The 19,544-nt window shown below is 36.2% G+C and overlaps 1 protein-coding gene across 14 annotated transcripts in view; it reads right to left on the reverse strand.

The window, feature by feature from the left end:
* Nucleotides 1-19,544, reverse strand: part of CCDC138 (coiled-coil domain containing 138) — a 165,210-nt gene that overhangs the window by 71,736 nt on the left and 73,930 nt on the right. For 9 of the 14 annotated variants that reach the window (XM_025048477.1, XM_025048474.1, XM_025048476.1 and 6 more), the window contains 2 exons: nt 17,013-17,151; nt 14,671-15,169 (listed from right to left, as the gene is read on the reverse strand). The exons of 4 other annotated variants lie outside the window; for them this stretch is intronic. In XM_025048477.1, coding sequence (XP_024904245.1) covers nt 15,004-15,169; nt 17,013-17,151 — 305 coding nt within the window. In that variant the 3' untranslated portion in view covers nt 14,671-15,003. Of the gene's footprint in view, nt 1-14,670; nt 15,170-17,012; nt 17,152-19,544 lie in introns of those variants that run through there. One more of the 14 variants, XM_025048485.1, reaches the window with a different exon arrangement.

Genomic DNA, 19,544 nt, shown 5'->3' on the forward strand with positions numbered 1-19,544 from the left:
GCATGTATTCCTCCAGCTCTCTCCTGCAGAGTCCCTGAGACCAAGGGGATCCCTCTATCCAAGGTCACAGCCCCATCAGGCTGGCCCTCTATACAGCGCCCTCTGGAGCCAGGATCTGGTAACTGCTGCCTCCTCTGCCCTTCCTGGTTTCCTTAGACCCTGTTCCTCTCTTTTTTGTGAATAGTTCCTTCATAAATCACCCACTTTAAGAGTGCCTTTTGTTTCCTGCCAGAAGCCTAACTGATTAACCAGTTTTACTTTTAAATTGTGTGAACTTGCAAGTCACTCATATCTCTGGGCCTAACTTTCTTTACCTGTCAAGCAGGGATCATGATGTCTGGTCTCCCTTGTCATGGAAGTTGAAGGAAGTAACAGGTGGAAAGGAACTTGAGAAAACATAAGTAACGTGAGCTAGCAATTTAATTCTGAGAGGTGCAGAAGGAGCCCTTGATATATAACTTGACTTGAATCAGAACATTCTTTGTGAGGAAAATGAGCCTCCGAGATGTTGAATGTTTCTATTCTGAAAAGGCTGATAAAAAGCAAAGTAGAGGGAAAAACATTGCTGAAGAGAAAGAGAAAGGAGAACTTTATTTTGCATTTGCTTTTTGATGGCAGGACTGGTGTATTTCAAAGCCTCCTTTGCTTAGGAATCTGTGAGAAAGCTACGCAAAATAAAAACATGAGAAAGTCAAGGCTGGTTTCATCCCAGGTGATGGTCTTGGCTGAGAAGCAAGGAAAACATACCACTGCTGTCCAAGCAGGTCCCCTTTCGGTGAGTGTGTACCAGAGGACATCTCCTGTGCCCTGCCAGGATAGAACTTGCTGGGAAGAGCCACTTGGCATATTCTTTTCTTTCAAAATCCAGGCATCTATGAACCCAGGCATGCCACCCTAAGTGCAGGCGCAGGAGTGGAAAGGGTGCCTGCCAAGCCAAACTCTCTCATCCGGAAAACCTTTGCTCCAGGGCCAGGTGTTTCAGCTCCTTCCCTACTCCCCGTCAATGGAGGCTTCCGGAATTTCCCTGTCTGTAGAATGAGAACAACTACACCAATATTCCTTCCCAAGGAACTAACTGGAATACAGCCAATAAAAATCTTTGCAGCAGATTGATGCTGAGATGCCGAATTACAATTTAGCTGCTATAGTTTACAATTCAGTATCTCCTTCCCAAGAAGTCTATTAGACAGCTCAAACCTCCTACCATTCTTCCTATTCACTCCATCAGTATTTGACTCCTGAAGATGAAGTTGTGTTTGAACAAATGACACATTGAGGGACGTTTTATTGTTTTTGGTGAACCAAATACATTTCTTAACGTTATCATTAAAAATTGCTCTTAAAAATATTACATATGTTTTAAACAAACAGGTTTTAGGGCTCATTATCAGAATTGCATACGAATTAAAGAATAAAACTTTATAGCTCCTCAAGCAGTTTTTTTAAAATTTAGATGTGTTTTGTCTACCAATTTAATAATTAAAGGTGATTTCTGCACATCAGAAAGTTTGAACAATTGTCTAACTGAATTTCGTATGTACAATTGTCCTGTTTTCTTGGGGAAAATGCTGTGAGTTAAGGTGATTAATTCTATTCAATACAGGATTTTTCCCCATCTTGTTTTTTTAATTGAAGGTTAGGTTGAGATGGGTTTCTGATGAATAACCAGCTCTGAGTAGGAGTATTTTAGTGAACACAGCTGACACTACCTATTTGCCTATACTCATTCTTCTCTCCTGCCTCCCTAACAAAATTCTGAGTTTGAGAGCAGCAATTTACTCAATTAAAATGACTCAGCATCCCAGATCGCCTTGCTGTTAGGATTGCTATGTGACTTGCTCTGGTGATGAAATTATGTGGAAGTCGGCTAGTGGGCTTCCAGAAATGCTACTGGGACTGGTTTCCTCCCTGTGCCCATCCATCCTGCCTACGGGATGGTAGCTGCTACACATCATGCAGCACACAAAGGTAGTGGGAGCTTAAGTCTCTGCTAGTCATACCCTGGACTGCTCTCCCCTCCATGAGGTTTCTTATTACCAGGGAGTGTTAAAAAAAAAAAAAAAAAGAGACAATAGGCCTAAAATGGAGTCACTTATGCTAAGCCAATGTCATCAAACTGAGACTTAATACCTATCCTAATTGCAATTTTAGCCTCTCCCAAGAATGTAATCTTAACCAGTCAGTCTGGAATTTCCTGGTCAGCACTGGTGAGGTGATCCATTTGATAGACCCCTTCCGTTCCCTAAAGAAAGGTGACTTTGCCTTTTCAGTCTTTTCCCCCTTCTGCCTATGAAAGCCTCTTCCATTCTGTACTGCTCCTTGGAGTTCCTTTCTATCTGCTAGAAGGGATGTTGCCGACTCAGGAATTGTTGCATAATGCTAATTTGAACTTTAAATTTATTCAGTTGAATTTTGTTTTTTAACAGATTTGGTGGCAATGACAGAATCTGAAGTGAACTTCTGATGGCTTCAAGGGCAATGAGAAGCAGGTGTGGTACCCCACAATCCCTGAGTTCACTGTCTTTCCCACTGTTTCTGAGGCCCATGGACCTCCTGGTTCTGAGCTTCACTCTACTTTGAGTTCCTGATCTAATTGGCTTTCCAGTCAGTTCCCTATTTGATTCAAAACGCCCACCCTTGGATCTGTTCTCAGATTCCATGCTGGGAACTGCTGATGGATCAGTCCACAGTTCCCCATTGTGTGGAACCCTGGTCCACTACTGAATTCACTAGTGGGTTTTACCTTGATGGTACTGTTTAAGGAAAGAGAAGGCTCTTCCAAGCCCCAGTTGCACCATCCTTGGACCCTGACCTCACACCCTTTCAGCACTCGCATATCTGTGCACGATTCCATCTACCGTGCAGACATTCTCGCAGATGCTCACCTCTCAGTCCCTTCCCAGGCCAGCTTAGAATTTCAGTAACATAGGGAATCAAGGGGTTATAAAGAGATAGCAGGAGAGAAAGAGGAGGCCCAAGAAGAGTGGAAAATGAAGGGCATTTGGACATCAGAAGGTTAAGGAAGATGACATTATAAGGAGGAAGATAGAGAAAAGAGTTTCAGGGGATTTTATCTGTGATGACATGGCATATGGGTCCACAATGGATGGAAAGTTCGAACAGAGAGAGAGAAATAAGGCATATGGCTTCGGTCAATGAAACCTTTCCAAGATCTTCCACTTCTGGAGAATTCCCAACCCTTAATTAAAACCCTTTGCTGGCACAGGAAAGAATTCGAGACTTGCGTATCTTCATCAGAAGGACACTAACTCTACATTTTACATAATTCTCCCTGGTATTCTGTGGTCCTGTGATATCTAAGCCCAACCACAGCAGTGACAGTGACTAGCTCAGTCTCACGCATTGTTGCCACCTGCATAGCACTGCTTACTTCCTGCCAAGTGCTTTCTTTGCCTTTAATGTTCACAACAATCCTATGGAATATCAATACTCTAATTTTCTTTAAACAAAACCTTTTATGTGAATATAATAAACATGCACAAAAGTGCCTAACATATAAATGCATAGCTTAGTACATGATTATAAAGTGAATGCCTGTATAACGACCTCCCATGTCATGAAATTGAACAACTCCATCCCCCAGAAGCCCTCCAACCACAAACTCCTCTCCAACTGCACACCACACCCTGTTTTCTGGATAATAAACTATAACTCAGAAATGTGATTGCTCAAGATCACACCACCTGGAGCCCCATGAAAACCCAAGTTATCTCCTTTACATATCAAGCACTTTGCAGCCAACCTGCCCCTTCTAGAAGCAAGATTCTGGGCTGGGTCTTTTCCAGACACCACTTAAGCTGTCAGCTTCATACCTGGACAAAAGCAACTCCTTGAGTCTCTACTGACCCAAGGAGCCTCTCACTCAGAAACCTAGGTGGTGAGAATCAGTTAGCTCCATGTCTCTAAGAAATAAGTGGCTATCTTAGGTGGCAAGCTGAGAAGTAGAGGTGTGAGCTGGTACATGAGTTGAACAAGGCTTGTTTGTGTTTTTTCTCGTGTTGCCAGAGTGCTCTGACAAGCATTCCCACAGAACAAAAACAGGACAATTAGGAAGAGCTTTTCTTTAGGCCTTCCTGAATCATCTTTTAAGACAGCCAACTAACACAGTTTTTCCTCCCTGTATAATTCTAAAGTATTGTGTTTTGTAAGATTCCCGAATATTATCCTGCATGGAACTCTTCTTTTCCTTTCTGAATAACTGGTTGTTACCCGTATTCAGACTTGGATAAAGTTGGACTACAGTTCAACCCCACAAAGAACGAGCAATGGGAAACCAGACTCTGTCACTGTCTGAGCTTCCCTGTGTAGAGAGCTTGCACACAATCTCTGTCACTGATGGAGCCCAGATAGCCTTTTAAACAATCTAATAAAGTCCTTTCATCAACTCTCAGCCAGCCTCGGAAGTCACCAAGCACAAGAAATCCTACAGTTGGTGAAACTGCAGATAACCAGCCTTACCTGTATCTACTTGATGGTAGAAAAATGTTCGGGGGAAATAATTTAACAGTGTACCTGCCACCACAATAGATAACTGGTTTGAACATTTCTTTGTGCCCTTGTCTTAATCCTGTTGCACTTTGCCACAGTGAATGGTGAGCCTGAATGTCAAGACACCATGGAGTGAAGAAGGGACCCTGGGTCAGCTGTCTGCCCCTTACGGCTTCCTTCTCTGAGCCTCTTTTTCTGCATCAGGAGAATGGGGATTCCTATGAGTCTTCTTCATGGGGTGATTGAGAGAACAGATGATATTGAGTATGTGGATGTGTTTGGAAATTGTCATCCTTGGCTTTACATCTCCTGGCACTTCCACAGAGGATGAAGCCCTGAGCCCCTCTCCATACTAAGTATTCCTTAATCATTTATCACTATCTTAATATACTTTGGGCAAGTGGGGATGGGAGGGAGGAAATGTATGAGTGCAATATGGTTCTAATGGAACCAGTTCATTAATTAGAAACTATGTAAGCATCAATTATGGAATTTAATTCATGTAAGAAAAATAGGAGAATCTTGAAAAGTTTCATAGTTTTCATTTTGTTTCCTGGACCTTCTGTTGTTCCAGTGAGCTATTCCTTATCTTAAATGGGAAGCAGCAGCCACTTCCTATATAGCCTGGAGATAAATTCACCTTCAGCTCTATGGTCTGTAGCCTACTCTTCCCAACTCTGGTCATAGCTTCTGGGAAATCAGAAGTCCCATTCATGGCCAGCCTTCTTGCTACACAGCTGAGTAGGGCTGCTTTCCACCTGCATCACTTCTTGAGTGTGGGCTTATCACTGGGTTTTTCAAAGAAGTCTGGTCCTGGGGGTTCCTCTCTTTTTTCTTCACCCACCCTGCAGTTAGTACAGTTCCTGATACTGGTCAGCTCTCAGCAGCCTCAGCCGACTACCTCTCAGCCTCAGTCTGACCATCGAAGGACTCAAACATTTCCACTGTGTATGCATCACAGAAGACACTTTGCTGGGCAGTGCTGTCCAGCATATCCACGTTACCATGTGTGTTTCTCCTTAAGAATCACATAGCATAACAACCCACATCCAGATAGTCCCTGCTTTCCCATTCCCACGGATTTTAACAGATTTAGTTTTCACCTCTGCTCTGAAACTATCTGTGACTTTAATTACCGTCTCTCTGTCTCTGTCTCTCTGTCCCTCTGTCTCTGTCTGTCTCTCTCTCTATATATACATACACACACACAAATGTTGACATATGTATAATAAATGCTTTACACACACACTTAACATAAAATAATGGAAACATTTCTTTTACAATTAGAAACAAATTGAAGATGTTCTCTATTGCTAAGACAATAAAATATAAAGCAAGTAAGAGGTATGTATATCTGATATCAAAGAAGAGTCAAAATTATTTTTAGATGATCTAATTATTGACCCAGAAAAACAGATTACTGAAAAAAATTTAAAATTAATAAGAGAAAGCAGAAAGATGGCTGGATCAGAGCACAAACAGGAACCAAATACCAACCATACACTTGTGGTTTCTCTCATACTAGTGCCACTGCAGAGGAGGAGAGGATTCTACACTCGGCCCCTGCAGCTCCATCCTGCCTCACTCTTCTCTGTTTCACTTCTCATCCATTGGTGTGCTGGATTTGGCTCCTACCAGTTTATGAAAGCTGGTTGTTAGATTTTCAGAAATCTTGCATGCCAGTTAATGTTACTGTGGGTAGCTTAAAACAGGCTATGGGGTGAATGTTCTCTTTTCTTTTCCTTTGTTTTGAATAGACTTTGGTTTTTAGACAATTGTTTATTTACACCATGGAAATTAGCAAAGGTTATAGATCAAGGCATAAGACTATCCTCATCTCAGCCTTCCCTCGGACTGCACTATCAGCAGATCTCAGGCCTGTTTTCACATTTAGAATTATCCAAGGAGCTTTTACAACATCTAGAACATACCCAGACAAATCAGACATCTGAGGGTGAGACCCAGGCATCAGCACTTTAAAGTCCCATCCGAGTAATTATAATGTGCATCCAAGACTGAAAAATCATTGCATTTAGATTAATGACTACTAATTGAGGAGAAATGGGACTAAAATAGCTGAGTTTGCCAACCCACTTTCCAGCTATGCTTTTACGAGAGAACAAGACCAGTGGCTTCCAAACTTTCGTGATTAAGAAAAAAATGTTAGAATATATTTCCAATATGTATATGTAATTTCTAAATTGTATACATGTACAAAAATACCTTCAAACAAAAATGAAAGATAAAAACGAAAACAGAAGTTCTACTATTTTCTTTCTGCATCCCAGAAGATCAACTTATGTACCCCATATGTGGAGACCACTGACTTAGATCAACACCTTTACGGGCTCTACGTAAGCATCAGGGCCAGGTATCCAATATGCTTGGTGGAATACACAAGATCTGGATAGAGCATTCTCTTTTCAGGGTGAATATCCGGAAAATCTAGAATGGGAAATGGAACACCACTGGGAAGACTCAGAAAACAAAAATATTCATGAAAATTAATTGCTGCAGAGACCAAAAGTAACAAGAGTAGAAACTCATAAAAAAAAGGAGTCATTAAGATGAAAAACTAGGATTAGACAAAAAGAAAATTGGGTTCGACGAAGATTTTTAAAGAAACTAAAAATGCAGTATAATAATATAAACCTTCATTGGCAATAATAAAGACCAGAAAGAATACACTGAGAAGGGATGTAAGCAGCATGGTGGTGTGAGAGGACCTCCAGGACTCTCCCTTTGAAGTTACAAGTTGGACAGCTATAATTCAAGAAAAAATTCCCTGCTCAGTATACGAACATGTCTCAGAGATCATTGCATTGAAACATATCTGAGTGACAGGGGATGAGGGAGGGGAGAAGGACAGAGATGGGTGCCATGGATGCAGCCTGGAGCTCACTACTGTCCCAGCAGACTCGATAGCAGGAGAGATGCCGGGTTACAGCGCACACATGCGACAGCTGTAAAGGAACAGAAGGGGAGAATCAACATTCTTGCCTGGATGGCCAGAACACACTGGAAAGGCAGAAATATTTCTCCTTGAGCAGCAGGCATACACTGTGGCTAAACCTAGTGACAATAGTGGAGATACAGAGGTGTAGCAGCTGAGACCTGGCAGCCACGATTACTAAAAAAGAAAAGCTAAGCCACAAAGGCATGATCCAGCCTCACCCTCACCTACTCATTGCAGGAGAACCAGGTGGAGACACAGGGACACATCAGATAGTAGAGCACTGCTGGTAGCATCTAGTTATTTATTACACGCTATGCCAGATCTCACAGGCCCAGAGCCCTATTGCCCACCACATTCTCCCATGGGGTCATGCCCTGAGACCTAAGTGACCTGGTCACAGAGAGGATGCCCACTTCCCCAGGGAATACAGGGCAGTTTTCCACAGCCAAGGCAATGCCACCCCACAGAGATCCAGGAAGCCCCAGCAGTGCAGGTAAGAGAAAATAAAAATTTGTACTTAAGCGGCATCTACTGGAAAACAAAAGAAAGATCTCTAGTTATCAACCTGTTAAACAGAGAAATGTCAAAGTCTTCAACAGGCAGCTTTCATTTCCACAAATTCCCAGAGAAATAATCCATCAAGCACAATGAGCAACCAAGATAACAGAGAATTCAGAAAAATAATTTAAAATCTCCAGAAAATAAACTTAAAGACACAGAGATGTGATTTAAATAACAGAAAATTCAAGATTGCAGTTCTGAAAAAAATTCATCAAGATATAAGAAAACTCAGAAAAGCAATTCAATGAACTAAAAACTAAAAGCAATGAACAAAAGGAGTATTTCATTAAAGACTGAAACAATTAAAAATAATGAAACAGATATTCTGGAGCTGAAGAACTCAATAAAAGAGAGAAACAATAAACAAGCTTAGGAAATAGAACTGACCAGATGGAAGAAAGAATTAGTGACACAGAAGATAGAAATCTAGTAATGACAGGTGGAAGAAGAGAAAAATCAAGAGTAAAAAAAATGAAAGAACTCTACAAGAACTATCTAACTCATTAGAAAGAGCCATATAAGAATAAGGGAGTAGGCTGAGGGGGTCAAGATGGTGGACTAGGTAAAAGCAGGATTCGCCTCCTCTCAAGTCTGCATTAAAATTACAAACAAATTATTAAATAATCAATGTGGAGAATCATCTGAAGTCTAGCTGATCATAATATACATCTGATGATAAAACGAAGGAGCTACATCAAAATCGGTGTGAGGAGCGAAGATGTGAAACGGGCTGGACTGCACCAGTGTGTGGTGGTGGAGCACCAGGAGGGAGAGCGCAGCTGCAGAAGCCCCCCTGAAGGAGAGGGGGGCCCTAGCCGCATTCAGGGGCTCCTCAGCCCAGGAAAGCGGAATTCCCAAAAAATTCGACTGTAAAAATCAGTGGGGATTCTGGCCATGTTGGCAAGATGGGACACTGAAATCCCAGATGCCACACCTATAAAGGGCCCACACACAGACTCACCCATGGACACACACCATGGGCGCCAGAGGAGGGACAGAGGCTCAGGAGGCTCAAGAGTCATACAGGAAAAGACGACATTACATGCTGGAGTGAGGGCGGGAGGGGCAGCAGCCATTGTGCCTTAGTCGGCCCCTCTACAGAGCAGTCTGCAGACAGGTGCCAGCTTACCGGTGCTGAACCCTCCAGGGACATGACTAGTTCTGAAGCTGCATTGGCTCAGTGAGATTGGCCTGCTCTACCCAATCCACAGATTGCCCAGGGAGACCCGTTGCCAGGCAGCTGCTCTCGCCTTGCCCCTTTCTGGGGCCGAACATTCCTATGCAGTTGGAAATCCATGTATAACTTTTGACTCCCCCAAAACTTTACAAATAGCCTACTATTGACCAAAAGCCTTACCAATAACAGAAACAGTCGATTAATACATAGTTTGCGTTATTTATATAATCTATGGTATTCTTAAGATGAAGCTAGAGAAAAGATTATGAAAATCATGAGAAAATACATTTACAGTATTTACTGAAAAAAATCCTCATATAAGTGGACCCACGCAGTTCAAATCTCTATTGTTCAAGGGTCAACTGTACTTTGTTGCATTCCTCAATGGAACAAATTTAAGTTGGCCATGGACTTTGTAGTTATGAACTCTTTCATTCCTACTACTTTGCTACTTTGTGTTGTCTCTTTTTCTATTGATCAATCTTAAACATTTATTTGTTGGAGTCTTTCAAAGCACCACCTTTCAGTATTAAACCTGTTTTATATATTATTTGTTTTGTTACTTTTTTTTTAATCTTTTTAATATTCCTTCTTTCCACTTTATATTTACTTGGTTGTTGTTCTCTCTTCTTTAGATGTTTGGCTCACATATTTCTAGCCTTTCTTTTCTAATACTTCAATCCCGCATTTCTTTTAAAAAATTAGTAATGGAAGGTTTTGAAAATAGCATATAAGTATTTGATTTTGTGTTTGACCCTTCGGTTAAATAAAAGAATATTTTAAATGCTTTAAATATATGTTGCACTGCAGTCAGAAAATGTGCTCTTTTTAATGTTTTGTTGAAACTTATTAAAACTTGATTTATGGCCTAGTATATGGTTTTTGGAAATGTTGTATGTGCATGTAAAGAGTGTACATTATCCAGTTGTTTAGTCAATGGTCTATATATTGCTATTAAATTAAGCTTATTGTCTTGTTCAAGTAATCTATATGCTTAATTTTTGTGACATGACTTATTGCATATTGAAAGGGATGCATTAAAATCTCCCACTATAATGGATTTGTTTTACTGAGTTTTTAAAAAGTTTTCCTGTATATATTACAAGCATATATGTATAAAGTTATGATATTTTCCTAGCAAACTGAAATTTTTATCAAAAGATGTTCTATGTCTGATTTTAAAAATAAGATTTACCATCCTTCTTTTGGGTAGGTTTTGTCTATCTTTTTTCTCCCATTGTTTTCTTTTCACTCTGTGTTCCTGTTTTCAGAATGGCTTTTGAAAACAATTTATAGCTAAATTTTGTTTTTAATCCAGTCTAATAATCATTGCTTGTAACTGATTTTAATCCATTTACATTGATCGTGATTACTGATATATTTGGATTCGTTTCTACTGTCTTACTTTGTATATTTGTCCCATTTTCGATGCTTTTTCTTGCCTTCATTTGTAGGGTCTCTTTCCAGTTTTATTAGTTTTAAATGACCTGTTTTTAATCTTTAGTGGTTTTTCTAAAATTCGTGCTAAGATATAGATTTCATCTTCTTTTTAATTCATTGGCTTCTTAAAGTTCATATTTTTCATCAGTTCTTAGGAATTTATTTTCAGCCATTATTTTTTCAAATATTATGTCTTGTTCCCTCCTGGAACTCATTTACATGTGTATTAGACCTCTTTATGCTTTATCCTTTATGTAATATAATCTTTTAGATTCTTCTTCTCTTCATTTCTCTATGGGCATTCTGTGTAATTTCTATGACCAATTTTCTTTTTAATTTTATCCATTGAATTTCTAATTTTTCAAACTTTTCTAGTCAATTTGGTTACTCTTTTTCTTCATATTTCTAATTACCTGTTTCTTTACACCTATTGAACACCTATTGTATTATGATCTCTCAATTGTGACTTTTGTTTATAATTTCTGCTCTCAACTGCAGTGGCTTAGAGCCGTGTGTGTGTGTGTGTGTGTGTGTGTGTGTGTGTGTGTGTGTGTGTGTGACTGTGAGCTCATGTTCCTTGGTATCTTATCTGAGGAAGCTTCTAAGGTCTGGGATGGTTCTACCAAGCACTTGAGGGTAACCAGTCTGGGGCTGCTTTCAACCAGATTCCCTTCTTAACTGTTCTGGCCATCAACATTGTGTGAATTCAAGTCCCATGTCATGTAAATGTGACTGGTAGTTAGGACCAGGGGAAATTTCCTCCCTACTCAGAGTCAAAGTTGACAAACTTTCCCATTTTCTCTCTTGTATAGCAGGGATTTTCCCTAATTTTACCACACTTGTTGCCGTTCAGGGATCCTGACCTTATGACAATCTACCATCTTGATTGTTCCTAGTCTTTGCCTTCTCCCCCATATGCCTACCCTGGCTCGGAGCCACTGGGAATTGGCAGGAACCTGAGGGAAAACACTGGGCTCCAGTCCTCAATTACCATTTTAATTTTATGTTTCATTGTCATTTCTGGCCTCCAAGGAATTATTTTACTTTGCTACTGCTTGTGTGTGTCGCCAACATTCTTAGTTGTACTGCACTTGGAAGGTAAGTTTAGTACATCACACTGCTAGAAACAAAAATTTTCTATTTTTCTTATTCTAAAAAGATTTCTCCTCTTACTCTAATAGATTTGGAGGTTGGAAGAGAGAAGGAAAATTCAAGGAGTTGAGCCACAACTAAATATGGGTAAAAGTCTAGTATTCCAAGTTCACTTTCATTATCTATCACATAGCAGATTAAATTTGAGCCACAGAAACAACAGTGGCTTAGTTTAGTCACTTAGGTCTCCCTAAGCCTTTTCTTTTCCAACCTGTAAAATGGCAACAATTATAAGACCCATCTCAAAGTTCTTACAAGGATTAAAAAATAATACATGTAAAAACTTAGTGTCTGGTGCTTAAAACACTCAACAAATACCAATTATGGTTATTTTTTTTTTTAATTCTCTAATCTTGGCTGTTTATTTTTCCATATGAGCTTTAGAATGATTTTTCCAAGTTCGAAAAAGAATTCTTTTGGAATACTGGTTAAAATTAATTGTAGCTGAAATGTAAAAAGTATTTTGGGGATATTTGATATCCCAATAAAATCAAGTCTCTGAACCCAGGAACACGGTGTCATGTCTCCATTAAGTCTCTTTCGATATCTCAAAGCAAAGTTTGACAGTCCTTTGTTTAGGTGCTGAATATTTATTATGTGTGATTACTATTTTATAAAAGTTTATTATATAAATTATTAAGTTTATTCATGTCATAGAATATTGAAAAGTTTTGCTTTTTATGTTTATTTTATAACTGGACATCTTGCTGAAGTTTCATAAGAATCCTACAGTTTTCCAAGTAATCAAACCATCTGCAAATGATCATTTTTTTCCTCCTTTCCCAAAGTTATGCTTCCTTAAATACCCAAGTGTATTATATAAGAGTAACTAGTGGACTTCCTAATTTTATTCCTAACCTTAATAGGTAGATCTCTAGTGTTTCAGAGAAATTTGATTTTATATTCCTTTAAATATACTGTAATGTTTAATCAGGAATGCAAAATTTTTAGGCAATATAATAAAGATGAGTGTATGGTTTTCCTCCTTTGCTCTACAAATAAAATAAAATTTTCTTACCAGAAAGCCAACTTTGTACAATCGGCCCTTGAACAATGAGGTTAAAGGCACCAAACACCCTGTGCAGCTGAAAATCTGTCTAACTTTGGTTCACTAAAAACTTAAAAGCCTACTGCTGACCAGAAGCTCTTACTGAAAATATAAAGTCGATTAACACATATTTTTTATGTATTATAGACTGTATTCTTACAATAAAGTAAGCTAAAGAAAATGTTAAGAAAACCATAAGGAAGAGGAAACACATTTATTTATTGAAAAAAACCCGTGTGGTTCAAACCTGTGTTGTTGAAGTGTCAACTATATTTCTAGAATGCATGCCAGACTACTTGGTTATGAATTAATGTTTCTGCAATATACAATTAGTATTGATTTATTCATAATTCTTTAAGATTTTTTTAATCTCTTTTATTCTTTCTTACTTTGTCAATTTTTTGGTACTGGGTACATGCTAACTGTAGAAAATAAATAAGGATGTTTTTTCCAAGGATGGAATAGCTTTAAATATTTCCTCCTTGAAATGTTAAAACAATTCATCTGTAAAACACCTGCACTTGATGTCGTTTTAACAAAGAATTCTTCCATAATTTTATAAAAGGCTATAATGATTTTCTATTGCAGATTTCTTGAGATAATTTTGATATTGTGTATTTTTCTAGAGAATAGTCAAGTTCATCCAGATTTTCAAATTTATCAACACAGGGCAATACAAAATTTATTTATAATCTTAGAAATTTCTTTTATTTATCCAAAATACCTTTTTGTGTTTTACATGTTCCTGGCTTTCTATCTTTTGCTATGTATTTGTAGATATATTTTTCTTCTTCAATGTTTTGAGCATATTTATCTTGCTCTTAATTTTAACACTTTCCAAAACTATTCTTTTATCCTTCATTTTTCTAATTTCCTGAATTAATACTGAAGTGGAACATTCTGGCTCTATTTCTGATGAAAATATACAAAACTTTGACTTACTAACTCCTCCACCTCTACGTTTCAATCTCAGGGTTCCATTTATCCTCAATTTTTAACATCGGTTAATACAATCTTACTCAAATACTTACTAATAAATTATTGTTTTTCTCTTTATCGTTTTGAAGAGTTTAACATTTTACTGTATTTTAAAAACAGATTTATAATAATTAGTTCAATGTATTTAAGTGGTGCTTGTGTTTATTTCACTACAGCCTTTCGGAATAAGGTTGATTTAGTTAACTCGATTTTCCTTCATCTTTAAGTTGGGTAGAATAATCTAAGTAGCTACTTTTCTCAATGATAGTACATAAGTGGTATAATTTCCAAACACATGCACATCTAAAAATCTTTTTCTACTGTCTTCGATTATGAAAGATATCTTCACTAAGTATAAATTCTTGGATTAAAATTTCCTCTCTCCAAAAGTTAAGGGCATAGTTCCCTATCAGCTTCTGGCATTGTATCAGGCTAGCTTCATTTTTTTCTCTTGTAGGTAACTGGCGTATGTTTCTTTTTGCCTTTGTCCTTGTAATTTAATAATAATAATTAAATTATAATTGTAATGTATCTAACTTATAAGATATCTAATTATGAACTCCATTTCTCATTGTTCTTTCCTGAAACGTGATAAGCTCTTTTGATCGGTACATGCAGATCTTTAGCTCCCCAAATCTTTTTTCAACTGTATCTTTGAATAATGCTTCTGCTTTAAAAATTCTTTCTCTAAAGTACTCTGAACAGTGCAATAAAAGAATCAGTATTTGTGAATCTAGGATAGAAAGTTATGATATGAAGATGGTGGTTAAAAAATATGTACTTTTGCTTCCAAAAGGGGATATTTCTAATATATTTAAAAAAAAAAAATGACAACATGATCTAGCCCTGTTCCCATATAAACACCAATTTTATTCCAAATAATGACATAATTTTAAGAATTTTTCTAAAGCGCTTTTATAAAAACTAACTCCAGTGTCATTAGTTCTGGAAACTCCATCTTGCCCATTTTTTTTTACCTTAGTTGAACTGTAACATTCCAAAAATTCCAGAGCTTCAACAGATTTCATTTTTAAAGTTAAAAATTTTTTCATTTTATTTTTCATGATAAATGATGCTATTGAAAACTTTACTTGGTAGACTTTTAGTTACTTTGATGATTTTTGCAATCTTACAAATAAGCAACACATATATAATATATATATGAAACAACAGTAAGCCAGACTAATGGCTTGCATTGGAGGCCAGGGAGTTGCATTTGGTTAAACCCAAATTGAACAGAGTTGAATTTAGGTTAATACAGAGAAAGGCATGTTCTGGATGTGTTGTCCTTTGTATTTCTTGAAGCATCAAATGAATTGTAAAAAGTTCAAATAGCTTCTTATTACTCCTGTAAGAGAATGAGTACATTAATTTACTTACATGCACTTAGGGAGTTGATCTGTAATGATACTGAGAGATAATTTATGTGTAAATGTGGGAAAATAACATCTATTTTTTTAAAATAGTGGAAAAAAATAGGTAACTAAAGGATTAAAATGCCAAGACAAACAAAATAGGTTGTATGAGGTAGGCCTAAAGTAGAAAAGTATTTAGGGAAAAAAGAAAATGTTTTATAATCCTGAAAACTGCACTCTACTCACTATTACAACACTTGAGAATTGCTCTTTCCTCACAGCAAGAAAAAATCAAATACATAATCATCTTATTTTAAGTAAGCTGGGCTTTTTAAAATAGCAGAATATTGGTTTACCTTTTGCCTTGGCTCCAAAATACCTTTTCAACCATCCTCTTTCGAATAACCAGTCAGTAATTTCATTATCAATTAGTTAGAATTACATCTGATTACATATTTATTTCCTTGTCTACAAATACTTACATCTTGAGAGAAATTATCAAATAACTGTATGTAACTATCCATTTGATATAACAGGATTTGTATCTTTGTGGTTTTAAAGATTTACTTTAAGATTGCTTGAGCATCAATTATTCCCAGCCCTCTTGTTAAAGCTTTTTCTGGTTCTTTATCTAAGTCTGAAATGAACGTACGCTATAAAACACATCATAGATAGTAAAACACTTTGGCCCAAGGATATATATGTACTTTGAGACTACTTAAAAAAAAGTCCCATGAATTAACAACTAAGAATTAAACCTAAGTAATGTAACTGCAGCTTCATGGCCCCACGGGTAAACTACAACAGGCCTTACTGAGAATTTATTGATTACAAATCAAGACAATTATGGTACAGTCAGTTTGCAAGAAAAGGAAGACAATGAATTGTTGTTTAATTGCTACCAGACAAAAGCTAACAATTTGTTGAGTATGAGGTTATAATTTGACAATAATTTACTATGGTAGGATATGGTATATTAAGCACCAAATAGAATGTAAAGGCCTAGTCACATATCTACAAATAATTTTAAGGAGCATTATATTTACTATTCAAGTATAATGAGGTCTGGTAAAATACCTAAGTTCACTACCATGGAAATCATGGGTTAGGGGAACGGACAGGTGCAGAGGAGCTGAACCAAAATTAAAACTTTACTGTTATAAAAATAAGATGAGATAGAAGGTGTTCAGACTTGCCTCAGAGGAAACACTAGACCATACCAAGATTTAAGAAAAATATACCTTAAAATCTATATCCTTCAGTTATAATTTTAAAAATGGTTATACCAATGTTTGCATCAGGGGAAAGAAGAGGAAATATAAAAGAAAATAAAAACTCTCAATTCTTACAATAAAATCCAAATTAGTGGCAGTAGCAAGCCCATAATAATTTCCTAAAATAAACCCAGCTACTAACATTATTTTAAACCTTTTCTGCTTGCTTCATTCTAATTCCCTAAACTAACCTCGGCATATAAACAAGAAGCTGCAAAATATACTTTTATTATCTTTTATTATTTTCACCTGTGGTATTACAGAATATCAGTGTGCAATAATTTCTTCTGATACCATCACTTGGTTGCTAAAAATTGCTCATGGTTTTACATACTCTGTTTGAAATGAACTACAGAAACAACAAAACATTCTAAGATTAAAACTCTAACTCTATACTAAGTATGTGGTCTTAGATAAGAATTCATATTTATGAATCTCAATTTTCTACGTTTATTGGAAATTTTAATAATTAAAATTGAACTAGCATAGGATTCAGAAGGTCTAAATGATCATAATAAAATATTTTTTCAATAAAAAATGTTAGAAATTAAGAAATTCTTACTTGATTTTAGAAAGTTTCTGTAGAATAATACTGAGCTTTTCTAGTACTTGAAGATCAAGCTTAGGAGTTCGAAGCAGCACAGAGCAAGTACGAAAAAATAAAGTGTTGCTACAGGCTTCCAGGAAAGGCTGTAAGGATTCTGCAAAACAAATCATCAATCAGTGCTTTACTGTTACGGAGTAGCTAACAAAGAAATTAAAAACAAAATAAAACCAGAACTATGTGGGGTATTTATAAATATTGATTGGATTTTCATTCTTTCTATACTTAACTTTGGAGCAAAAATATCATCATTTGAAAAAAATAAAATATCCACTGGCTCTCATTGAACAATGCATATCAAAGATTATTTTCCCTAATATCAAACTTCTATTAGGCAGAATTAAGCAGAAATCCCATGTCTGAAAAAACAGGGACTCGTTATTTCAATAAGTTCATAACCATAAGCTGAGTTTTAATAATTAGCAATAAGAAATTTTGTTGGAGTAGTAAAATTTAAAAATCCTAAATTTAAGAATTTCATTTGAGTGTTAATGACAATTTACATAACCTCTGAATAGGGAATAACTTTTTAACCATAAAAGCAAAAAGGAAAAAAGACTCATAAAAGATTGAAAATTTTTACAAAATAAAAAATTTAAATGTCTATGTGAAAAATGTTTGTAAATTAGAAAGCAACAGGTCTAAAACAAAACAAAACAAAAGGGAAATGCCAAACTTGGTGGGGAGGGTCCCAATGTAATATATTTGCCAAAAGATTGATATTATTACTATAAAAAGAACTCATAAATCAATGAAAATAAGATGGACCTAATGTTTTTAGTAATGAACAGACAGCACAAACAACAGAATAAATACAGCCAAAATATTCAGCCTTAATAGGAATAAAATAAGTGGATGTGGCAAATTTGTATCAAAAGCCTTAAGAGTGTATAGCCTTTGATTCAGCAATTCTGCCTCTAACAATGTAACTGATGGTGATGTAGGCAAAGGCTTATGAATAAGGACCACAAGAAAATTCATAACAGTGAAACTAAAAGCTCTGTTAAGGCTGTAATGTGTTGAACGAAACAATATAATAGTATAAAATAATAGTATACAAATGTTTTTTAAGGTGTAAATCACTATTATTAGTAATTAGGGAAGTTTGAACAGAAACAAAAATCACACAAAAATGTTAAATCATGGCCTTTCAAATAGTTAAATTCCCCTGTAAAGAGCCTCTATAAAAATCAGAAGCTCCCACAATGAATATACAGGACTTTATTTCAAATAGGTACGAAAGACATAAAAATATGATAGCTTTGCATTCTTCATTCTTTTTGAATCCATAAACACAGCCTGACAGACTACATGACAGTATCTTGATAGTGTACTGAATAAAATAAACTACAGCACATCCTCAATGAACTTTCATTCAAAGTTGTTTCATAATGTTAATGAGATGCTATAGGAGTTTCTCTCTTGTTTATATCAATTAGCCTGTAGTAAAAGTGGTTTCTTTATCCATTGTTTCACTTAAAGTCACAGAACCTATCAAAGATGATGTTAAATGAGTACTTACTGTATTAAATAATGAAATTAACCAAACCCCCTTCACCCCCCAAAAAATCGGAGAAATGTTTTGATAAAAGAACAAGAAAGGTGGTATATGCTAGCAATGGAACACTAGAGACAATGACTGTGTGTCCTTTGCATGTTACTAAGTGGTAAAAGTAGGAGAAAATATATTATTTTTCCAAAAATATTATTTTCCAAACATTAATCCAGGTATGGTCTAAACTTAGTTTGGCAAGTCATACATATGTGTACATGACTGTGTGTATGCATATATCTCAACCTCAGTTACAAAGAATCTTAAAGAATGAAAATTTAATTATATAAATGTCTAATCACTATTCCTCATACCTGAAAATAACAAAATATTGAATGCCAATGGTAATTTAAAATATTTTTTAGAAGAATGAAAATTTAGGTTACAACTGAAAATAGCTTCATTAGACAATTGTATACAGTTTTCTTATTTTAGGTCCTCAGATGTGATTCATGTCAATTCTAAACAAAAAAGTTAACTAGTACATGGCTAACAGAATGGAAACCAAAGGGTGAAGAACAATAATAAGTCATTACAAGAAAGACCATGAAAAGCTCTTAACATATGTACAATCTATAATGTTGATATTTTCAATTTAAAGGTCTAAAATCCAAAAAAAAAAGTTATGATGGTTGTTTGTTTATTGCCAAAGCATGAACTAGGGTATATCTTCCTTTATTTTACTATACTTTATATGTAAATCCAGTCTTGGCATGAACAAAACACACACATTTAAGAGTTATTACAAAAAAACTCCAAGTCAACAATGCCAAACAAAGTGAACTTCTTTTATGACCTCTAATGGAAAAAAGCCAAAACCATTAAAAGACTTTAATATATCAGTATATTTAACAAGTGAAGCTTATAAAAGTGCTTTTAGAAGTAAAAGAGGTTCACTGACTTGACTTCCAATCTTTTAAACCTGTGAGACAGACAAG

Source organism: Pteropus alecto, unplaced genomic scaffold, assembly GCF_000325575.1.
Source record: "Pteropus alecto unplaced genomic scaffold, ASM32557v1 scaffold55, whole genome shotgun sequence".
Classification (NCBI taxonomy): Eukaryota; Metazoa; Chordata; class Mammalia; order Chiroptera; family Pteropodidae; genus Pteropus; species Pteropus alecto.